We start from the raw sequence: 10755 nt of genomic DNA on the forward strand, positions 1-10755 counted from the left end.
ATGCTTGTCGAAAGAGGCGACTCACGGGATCGGGTGGTCAGACTCGCTGACTTGGTTGATGCATGCCATCGATTCCAATTGCCTGGATCGATGCTCATGATGTCAATCACTGGATTGTCTGGTGCAGATTATTTACAGAAAGCCGTCAAATAGCTGGAAAACTGCTGAGTGCGGCGTTAAACAAAAAACAAAATAAACAAACAAGCAGTCACACACACACACGTGCATGTACGTCGCCATAGTAATGTAATAATCTTGGTCGCGATGTTAAACCCAATTTCACCTCACCATCTTTGGGATGGTTTTGAGTCTTGAGCCAAAACACACGACGGGGTTGAGTTAGCTGCATTTATATATATATATATCAATCCCTGGTTTGATCACTGGATTGTCTGGTCCAGATATGATTATTTACATGATTCATATGCTATGAACACATATGCACGAATGATCATTCCATTTTCACCACCAAGTTTCATTGACATACAACAAACGCTTTTCAAGTAAGCAAACCTTATTTCCCGGTTTTGGCCATGAGGGTGGTTTTGGTTTGATTTTGGTTTGTTGTTTAACGCCACACTCAGCCATCTTTCAGATATTTGACGGCAGTCTGAGAACAATCGATTCTGGACCAGACATTCCAGTGATTGACATCATGAGCTTCGATCCACGCGGTGGGGATACGAGGATGATCGTGGCCTGTGGCATAAATGTTACAAGCATTCCTGGTGCCACAAAGCGTATTTCCCTTGATAAGCTTTCTCTGCATTGTTTCAAAAACCACAGCGTCGGAGGTCAAATTCTGATTATTACTTTAATTATCATAATTATTTATTAATGAAGCATCCCAATTTGCTTACATCATCCTCATGTTGTTCATACAAAAAAGACTGAATTATTACGGTGCATCGTGAGTGAATGATTTTATTACAAACAGATATTGTTTATCAGGTGGCAAAAAAACAAGCAAAGCATAGTACAAGATGTTTTTAACGGACTATTTAAGCAAATCTGGCACTGTGTAAAACTTTAAAAAGCAATTCCTCTTTGCAAGGAGAGGAGAAAGACCGGCCTCTCCTCATATGGAACTGATGAGGGTCTGTTCCCGGGAGAGACTGGTTGCTGTAACTGCAGAAGCACTCGGGTCTACCTCGGGGGCACCACGTCTTGGTTCATCCTCAAAACACCCACACAACCACCGCCGCCTGAGGAACACAGCATCCCCAAACTTGACCAGTGACCATGGTAATATGGACGCAATGAGCAGCTCGTGGAGAAGAAGCTGTTTGGATGTCCACTGGCGGCGTCCTTCTCCTGAGACCGCCATGCCTGAGGACATAATGAAGTAGTGTTAATCGTTAGTGAGTGAGTGAGTGAGTGAGTGAGTTGGGTTTAACGCTGCCTTGAACAGTATTCCAGTTATATCACGGCGTGTCAGCTTAATGTTGGAGAAATGAAAGTGATGCAGGTCTCAGACGTGTGTAACAGACAATCCAATGAATGACATCATCAGCATCGATCCACGCAACTGAGATACGATGACATGCATCAACCAAGTCAGCGAGCCTGACCACCCGATCCCGTTAGTCGCCTCTTACGACAAGCGTAGTCGCCTTTTACAGCAAGCATGGGTTGCTGAAGACCTCATCTACCCCGGATCTTCGGGGTTCATTGGAAGATTGGGGTCTGTGTGGTTTATCGCTGCGGTTTCCGTGTTTTCGGCAGACAGTTCCAGAAATGTTCCAATAGCACTTGACTGTGATCTCAAATGATGAGATTAAGGACACGTAATGGCTAAGGAATGGTTAAGTCAGCGAACGTTTGGTTAACATGGTAAAGCACGGAATATACGAACTCTGGTAAGGTATGAAACGACGCGTTGGGGCAGAGAGACCAGAGAGTGATCGAAATGTTGAGGATGTGGCGTCTATAGAGGATGTAACGTCTATAAAGGATTTGGCGCCTATAAAGGATCTGACGTCTATAAAGGATGTGACGTCCATGAAGGCGCTGACGTCTATAAAGGATTTGGCGTCTATAAAGGATCTGACGTCTATAAAGGCTCTGACGTCTATAAAGGATCTGACGTCTATAAAGAATGTGGCGTCTATAAAGGATGTGGCGTCTATAAAGGATCTGACGTCTATAAAGGATGTGGCGTCTATAAAGGATCTGACGTCTATAAAGGATGTAACGTCTATAAAGGATCTGACATCTGTAAAGGATGTGGTGTCTATAAAGGATGTGGCGTCTATAAAGGATCTGACGTCTATAAAGGATCTGACGTCTATAAAGGATGTGGCGTCTATAAAGGATCTGACGTCTATAAAGGATGTGACGTCTATAAAGGATGTGGCGTCTATAAAGGATCTGACGTCTATAAAGGGTGTGGCGTCTATAAAGGATGTGACGTCCATGAAGGATCTGACGTCAATAAAGGATGTGAGCAATATCATTAAAATCAGATCTTAGTTGTCGCTTCCGCCAAACAAACTTGTAATTAGCGGTAGCGAGAACTAAGATCTGATTTTTATAAGACTCGAATGTGAGTATCAAGGATGTGCAGTCTCATTAAAATCAGACCTTAGTGTTCGCTACGTTAGCGTGAATTAAGGCCTGATTTTAATGAGAGTGAAGCTTTGTTGACTTGTTTCTCTGAGTGCGAGACGACTGTGGGATTGAATGCTAAGTGTTAACATCCGACACAGAGAGACAGCACACCGACACCGACAATACTGTATAGGACCTATCAGCCTCAAAGCCTTCTCACACTAAACCAGCGCTGCGACAGAAGTCGGTGAGTTTTATTTTAACCCCCATTTAGGCAGCGCTTCAATGCAGTAAACGCATCGATTACCAAATAAATAATATCGAAGTAAATACCTGTACGTTACCGGGTGATTGTGATAACCAAATGTGATGCAGGTCTCAGACGTTTACTACTTTGGTGAAACCCACGAGCACGGGAATGGTGCTGACAGACCTAGAAATTTGACCCAAGAAATATAATAGGGGCGAACCGGAATTCGAATCCACGATCATAAGTTTCTTGCGTGAAAAAGGGACGCAACTCTGCACGGCGAAATGAAGGGCCTGCGACAACTGAGCCATCTGTGCCTTTAAGCCACACAGAGGCAACAATTAAAGCATGTCTTACCGTGTTGTTCGCCATTATGTATTGTCCAAGGCCAGGTAGTCGAGAATGTAGATTTGACCCATGTTTCTACCGACTTCACGCTGGGGAAGAGTTGTCTTTAACAGCACCTGTACAGTTGGACATATAGATCTACATGAATACATGCATACATGGCATTATTTCAGACTCACTAAAAAACATGCTTGTCGTAAAAGGCGACTATAGTTCTTGTAAGAGGCGACTAACGGGGTCAGGTGGTCAGGATCGCTGACTTGCTTGATGCACGTTATCGATCCCAATTGTGTGGATCGATGCTCATGATGTCAATCACTGGATTGTCTTGTCCAGACTCGATTATTTACAGACCGGTGTCATATAGCTGGTCTATTGCTGAGTGAGGCGTTAAACTACAAACAAACAAAACACTAAAAAACCGTCCAACGTTAGTGAGCGAGTGAGTATGGTTTTACGCCACATTTAGCAATATTCCGGCAATATCCCGGCGCGGGACACCAGAAATGAGCTTAACACTTTGTACCATGCGGGGAATCGAACCCGGGTCTTCAGCGTGTCGAGCGAACGCTTTAACCACTTGGCTACCTCATTAAACAGTCAGACATAACTGAACCCATATGACACAGTTGAACCAATCAACTCAACTTGTAGGGTGCTCGGGAATCACGCACGTTGAGACGCCCAACGCTGACACCGTATTCGTTCGTGCGTGCGTGATTCCCGTGCACCCTTTCGAGTTGAGTTGATTGGTTCAACTGTGTCATATGGCCCTGTGACGCAGGGGTAGCATTATGCAGATGGCTGTTTCAATGAATGCTCGTTCCATCCGTGACAAACATGTCTGGTTGTTGATGAAATATATTGATAGCTAAATAGACAGATTTTTTATTCATGCACCGATTGTCTTTAAATGTAATATCCAGTTATGAATGACTGTTTAATAATCTCATACCAACTTTGACTGGAGTAGGTCCAATAGTTTTTCAGATATTGTAGTAAACGTCGGTACCTTAAATTACCTTCCAGACTATATATACATCACGATGCCTCTGCTTCAGGCAGCCAGAAGATAACTGAAGTAGCAATGGTCCACTCCGTTGGGGAATAACACACAATCAGCCAGGTTACACGCGGTAGCGCCCCGGCCTGACATTACACCTTAACTTCACAGTTATTCACCATGTAAAGCGTTTGAATAAAATGTAAAACTTGGTTTCAAAGTCTACCTACCTAACATATCTTATTGTTTTTACAAAGTATAGTTTTCTTCTGATTGGCCAGGCAGTGCGCACAAAGCAAGTGTAAGATCATATAAATACTCAAGACATGCAGGCTATTTATATTATTCCATTCATATCAGGGCGGGGACACCATGAACAGGTTCACACATTTACCCCATTTGAGTTAGTGAGTTCGGTTTGGGTGTAACGCTGCTTTTAACAGTATTCCAGTTATATCACAGCGTGTCAGCTTAATGTGGGAGGAAAGCCTGAAGTGATGCAGGTCTCAGACGTTTACCACTTCGGTGAAACCCACGAGCACGGGTATGGTGCTGACAAACCTAGAAACATAATCGGGGCGAACCGGGATTCGAACCCACAATCATAGGTTTCAACTGCACGACGACGACTGGGTCACCCGTTCCCCCTTCGGCCATTGGAGGAACTGAACCCGGATCATCTGCGTGACGAGGCAAGTCTACCCCTTACACCACTCGGTACCAATACAACTGACCCGTGAAGGTCCGGGGTAGAATAGGTCTTCAGCATAACCATTCTTGCCGTTTGAGGTATTATGTTTGTCGTAGGGGCCGACTAACGGGATCAGGTGGTCAGACTCGCTGACTTGGTTGATGCATGTCATCGTATCCCAATTGCGTGGATCGATGTTCATAATGTCACTCACTGGATTGTCTGGTCCAGACTCGATTATTTACAGACCGCCGTCATATAGCTGGCATATTGCTGAGTGCGGCGTTAAAGAACAAACAAACAAATAAACAATATCTATACAACGCCTCTTTGATTTTATTTTCGTACATGAGCTGTTTGGTTTGGTGTGGGTCTGCATCGGGTCTAGCGTTAAGACACAGCTGCCAGTCAGGAAGGAAAGGGCGGCCATCAAGATAAACGTCCGTTCAGGAGGTCGGAGCATGTTCGGTAGGCGCATCTGTCAAAAGGAGATAAAGAATATGTTTCGAAGCCGTAACACATGTTTACATCTACACAAATACATACAAATGTTGTGCAACCAAGTTTATGAATATTTTCTTTCATCGACACTACAGATTTAACTGCACATAAGGGGCACTAACACGTCTTCCATAGTTTAAAGACGATGTTCTCATCGTCGAATGACTCTCTCCAAAAGCAGCCGATGCTATTTGTTTCTATGGGCAAAACACGGTTGTGTAACAACGAAATCAACAGCACCTCGTCATATATTTTGACTTATTACATAGTGGACTACTCGTTGTATTGTTAGTTTGTTGTTTAACGCCGCACTCCGCAACATTCCAGCTATATGACGGCGATCTGTAAAGAACAGAATCTGGACCAGACAGTCCAGTGATTGATATCATGAGCATCGATCCACGCAATTGGGATCGATGACATGCATCAACCAAGTCAGCGAGTCTGACCACCCAATCCCGTTAGTCCCCTCTTACGACATCATGAGTATCGATCTACGCAATTGGGATAAGATGACATGCATCATCCAAGTCAGCGAGCCTGACCACCCGATCCCGTTAGTCGCCTCTTACGACATCATGAGTATCGATCTACGCAATTGGGATAAGATGACATGCATCATCCAAGTCAGCGAGCCTGACCACCCAATCCCGTTAGTCGCCTCTTACGACATCATGAGTATCGATCTACGCAATTGGGATAAGATCACATGCATCATCCAAGTCAGCGAGCCTGACCACCCGACCCCGTTAGTCGCCTCTTACGACATCATGAGTATCGATCTACGCAATTGGGATAAGATGACATGCATCATCCAAGTCAGCGAGCCTGACCACCCAATCCCGTTAGTCGCCTCTTACGACATCATGAGTATCGATCTACGCAATTGGGATAAGATGACATGCATCATCCAAGTCAGCGAGCCTGACCACCCAATCCCGTTAGTCGCCTCTTACGACATCATGAGTATCGATCTACGCAATTGGGATAAGATCACATGCATCATCCAAGTCAGCGAGCCTGACCACCCGATCCCGTTAGTCGCCTCTTGCGACATCATGAGTATCGATCTACGCAATTGGGATAAGATGACATGCATCATCCAAGTCAGCGAGCCTGACCACCCGATCCCGTTAGTCGCCTCTTACGACATCATGAGTATCGATCTACGCAATTGGGATAAGATGACATGCATCATCCAAGTCAGCGAGCCTGACCACCCGATCCCGATAGTCGCCTCTTATAAGCTTGGGTTGCTGATAGATTTCTAACCCAGATCGTTTTATTGTTTGACAAAAGATGAGTCGCTGGTAATTTACACTTCATCGCTGAATCAAATAAGTATACCATTTAAAAAGGGAATGATAAGAGAACCATTTCCAAGGCTTGATTCTTTTATGAATTGTAAGTTATCAATTCTGGACCAGACAATCCAGTGATTGATACAGAGAGCAACGCTCCAAGCCGTCGCTGTACGATGGCTCCCAATCAACTCAGTCACCAAGTCTGACCTACCGTTCCATTGGGTCACTTTTTACGAATTACAGGTTCCTGGGACCTATTGTAGCCCGGAATCCCCATGGATTCTTTCATGATATAAGACATGTCGGCATGTATTCTTTACAACTTAAAATTAGGTCTTCAGCAACCCATGCTTGCCGTAAAAGGCGACTATGTAATGATATTAATCACTGGATTGTCTGGTCCAGACTCGATTATTTACAGACCGCCGTCATACAGCTGGAATATTTCTGAGTGTGGCGTTAAACAACAAACAAACCAACTAACTTTACAACTTAGTTATTGTTGACAGATCGCTAGCAACACGCCCAGATATAACGATTATGAGTTAACAGTTTCAAAGGTTGATCCTTACTTGTGACATATGACAGATAACATGCAATCGGTATACACAGGCACGCATATATAACATTTATACTGCGAGTTATGGCCGTGTATCTGCTTCAAGCGTATCAATAATAACTGGTATTACTCTACTCGACCGTGAAGAAACCAACCGTTTAATAAATATACAGCTGTATTTAAACATTGTTTATTACCGAAGCGCATGCTTATGTCCTGGCAGAACTAATTTCACGAACAACTATTGAATATAGCTCTCAACATCGCTGGGCTTGTTCAGTGACATTGCGTTAAGAGGTGATAGATCGCCATCGTTGAGAGGAGCTTATGCATACTCGATGACACCAGTAACCTTGTTGCTAGGCTGACGTTACAGGACAAGGTTTTGCCGTGTAAATTGAAACAACATTTGACAAATTTAGTTATTCCGTTCTATTTGATAACATTTATATGTGTCAACTTTTGATGTGTTTAAAGTTGTATACTGTTAAACTCAACTGGATTATGCTGTGGGTTGCATCGATGGCTTCTTATTCACACACGACAGTGAAATATTGTATTCATAAGCTTGACCTAGTTTCTGACGGGAATTCCAATAGTTCGATTAAATGAGGTTTAAAAAGTTTTAAACTGCAAGTAATAAATAAAATACTAAACTCGTACCCAAGTAAAATATATTTTATGAACCTCGTGAATAGTTATGGTATCTGACGAGGTATTCAGATACCAGAACTGTTCACTCGTTTCAGAAGATTGGTATTACACGGGAGCGATTTCAATATTCTATATTTATAATATACCCGTATGAATGCATTTACGTCAGCGATGAAAATAGACTGACTGTGAGAAGTCGTTTGAATAGTCAAAACCCCATTATAATGATACACTTTGAGATTGATGATTATTCATTGTCTAAAACAATATACATAAACATTACTGATTGCGAAATTGTGTAGGAGGGCTGGTGTATTAAAATAGTTTAATACAACCTCCTCAATTAATATTACATCCGCGCTTCAATGGCGACCATAAGCTGGACAGGAATCACAGTTGTGTGGATATGGAGAGTCAACAGACAAACACGAGAGTTAAACATGTCACACAATCGAAACCGAGTGTCAAAGAATGAAATAAAACAACTGTACCTTATTTTCGGCTTACTCTCTCTGTGCAAGTGATCGTAGTCGATAATAACAATCGGCTGGTGACGTCTGCTCGCGATTGAGTTTAGGTGCACTAAATTGTATATTGACAGCTTTAGCATCACGTGACCGGTGTCTAGGAGGAGTCATTTACAGTGAGTTAAACTTAACGTCGCATCGGCATAATTTCTGCCACATGGCGACTAGAGTCATTTATAACAGAGCCCTGTTCCACAGAGTGGTCTCAGCGCCACGATGACCGTAAGCCAGTGTTAAAATATGGGAGTTACGATCACCTTAGCGCTAAGAACGCTTTGTCGAACGGGGCCCAGGTGGCTGAACCGACCAAGACGAGAGAGTGAGTGAGTGAGTATGGTTTTACGCCGCTTTTAGCCATATTCCACTAATATCAGGGCGGGGGACAACAGAAATGGGCTTCACACATTGTACCCATGTCGGGACTCGAACCCGGGTCTTCGGCGTGACGAGCGAACGCTTTAAACACAAGGCTACCCAACCGCCCCTCCGGCCAGGACGAAACAAACCTGCTTAGTGCCCAACCATGAGACTAAAGGTCCTCATGGGTGAAACATCCAATTTTGACTTTTCATGTTTTAAAACTCCAGCATCTTCGTAACACAAAAATACAATTCAAAAACCTTCAATTCATGTCTATTACAGAGAAACAAGATCATCTTTCCGAGACAAGGGCATCACCTGACTAAAAAAGTCTACTGGACTTTTATAGTCAGTTAACGCCCTTGCCTCGGGAAGATGAAACAAGACATGACACATATCAATCTTCAGTGCAGAAAGTTGACCTCAAACGTCTTTATGACGTCATAGCATAATTGAATCCTTTCTTTGTACTTGTCGCTACAATACGTTTTGTGGGTTGTTTTGCCGCACATTGCAATATTCCAGCTATATGACGGCGGACAGTAAGTAATCGAGTCTGGACCAGACAATCCAGTAATTGACATCATGAGCATCGATCCACGCAACTGGGATACGAAGACATGCATCAACCAAGTCAGTGAGCCTATACACCCGATCCCGTTAGTTGCCTCTTACGACAAGCATAGTCGCCTTTTACCGCAATCAGGGGTTGCTGAAGACCTATTCTACCCCGGATCTTCCCGGGTCAACAAACTCCTGAGTTTACAGTGCGCATGTACGACCTTGATGATGACCCCAGGGACCCATGCTTGCAGGTCAAGCACCAGACATCTTCGGTGATCCAGGTCTTCATTCACTACCTTTACTTTGCTAAGTTCCTAGCACCGGTAAGGTGCTGACAAACCAACAGTCACAATCTGCTTCAGACCCATAATCTTAGGATTCTGGCACGCTTAAGGGAATAAACTCTGCAAAGAGAATGTTTCTTGCATAAATTGCTGTAGCGACGCACATGCACGCGCATTAGCGTGCGTGCGTGCGTGCGTGGGTGTGGCTGCTTGTTTGTTTATTTTGTGTGTTGTTTAACGCCGCTCTCAGCAATATTTCAGCTATTTGACGGCGGTCTGTAAATAATCGAGTCTGGAACAGACAAACTAGTGATTGACATCCTGGGCATCGATCCACGCAATCGGGATCGATTACATGCATCAACCAAGTCAGCCCGCCTGAACACCCGATCCCGTTAGTCGCCTCTTACGACAAGCATAGTCGCCTTTTACGGCAAGCATGGCTTGCTGAAGACCTATTCTAACCCGGATCTTCACGGGTCTGGCTGCTTGTAATAGTCCGGACTAATGCCGATTCTATAGTGCTAGCCCACTGAAATACCATGTTGCAGTTTAACATAGATACCCCACTCAAACACAGTATGCTGACTCCAAGCCGACCAGTCCTTGTTTTAGCACCAGTGTCAGGCGGGTTAACAACAAATAACATCTTTTAACGTCTTTTGATAGGAAGCGGTCGGGGATCGAACTCCCGACCTTCCGCTCTCCAGGCAGACGCTCTACCACTAGAAGTGGAAACTACTTTCAGTCTGCCTCAATGACAGTCTCTTCTGACATGCTATATTATCACTTGGCCAAGTCTATATTTAGCCAAGCGTAACCGTTGGTTGATATGATTCACTCGATAGCCTCGTAGCTAGAACGTGGACCGTAACTACCGCTTTGGTTTTAGGCTAGGGTGGAGGTGAGGTGAGGTGAGGTGAGGTGAAATTGGGTTAAAAGTCCAAGATTATTGCACATATATAGCGACATGCATGTACGTGTGTGTGTATGTGTGTGTGGCTGCTTGTACTAGTCCGACTGATGCCGATTTATAGTGCTAGCTCACTGAGATACCATGCCGCAGTTTAAAATGAATACCCCACTCAGACACAGTATACTGACTCCGAGCTGACCAGTACTTGTTTTAGCCCCTGAATGCCGAGCGCCAGACAGGGTAA

The 10755-nt window shown here is 44.1% G+C and overlaps 1 protein-coding gene across 1 annotated transcript; it reads right to left on the reverse strand.

Annotated features, from left to right (window-relative positions):
- Positions 1-956: 956 nt before the first annotated feature.
- LOC139446152 (uncharacterized) lies at positions 957-8438 on the reverse strand. Its single transcript, XM_071227450.1, has 4 exons — positions 8352-8438; positions 5169-5320; positions 3158-3252; positions 957-1329 (listed from the first exon to the last, which is right to left on the reverse strand). Exons 2-4 carry the CDS (start codon positions 5318-5320, stop codon positions 1079-1081), a joined length of 498 nt encoding a protein of 165 aa, XP_071083551.1. The 5' UTR covers positions 8352-8438; the 3' UTR covers positions 957-1078.
- Positions 8439-10755: the final 2317 nt, after the last annotated feature.

This window comes from Haliotis cracherodii, unplaced genomic scaffold (genome assembly GCF_022045235.1).
Source record: "Haliotis cracherodii isolate W230 unplaced genomic scaffold, xgHalCrac1.p SCAF_6, whole genome shotgun sequence".
Lineage (NCBI taxonomy): Eukaryota > Metazoa > Mollusca > Gastropoda > Lepetellida > Haliotidae > Haliotis > Haliotis cracherodii.

What these genes read in the sequence shown, in the direction of transcription:
- LOC139446152 (XM_071227450.1), bottom strand. Translation starts at nt 5,320, where the DNA reads ATGCGCCTACCGAACATGCTCCGACCTCCTGAACGGACGTTTATCTTG. An exon ending in ACGAAAATAAAATCAAAGAG is followed by an intron (nt 3,253 to 5,168) that starts GCGTTGTATAGA and finishes GTGCTGTTAAAG; the next exon opens with ACAACTCTTCCCCAGCGTGA. An exon ending in ACATAATGGCGAACAACACG is followed by an intron (nt 1,330 to 3,157) that starts GTAAGACATGCT and finishes TTATGTCCTCAG; the next exon opens with GCATGGCGGTCTCAGGAGAA.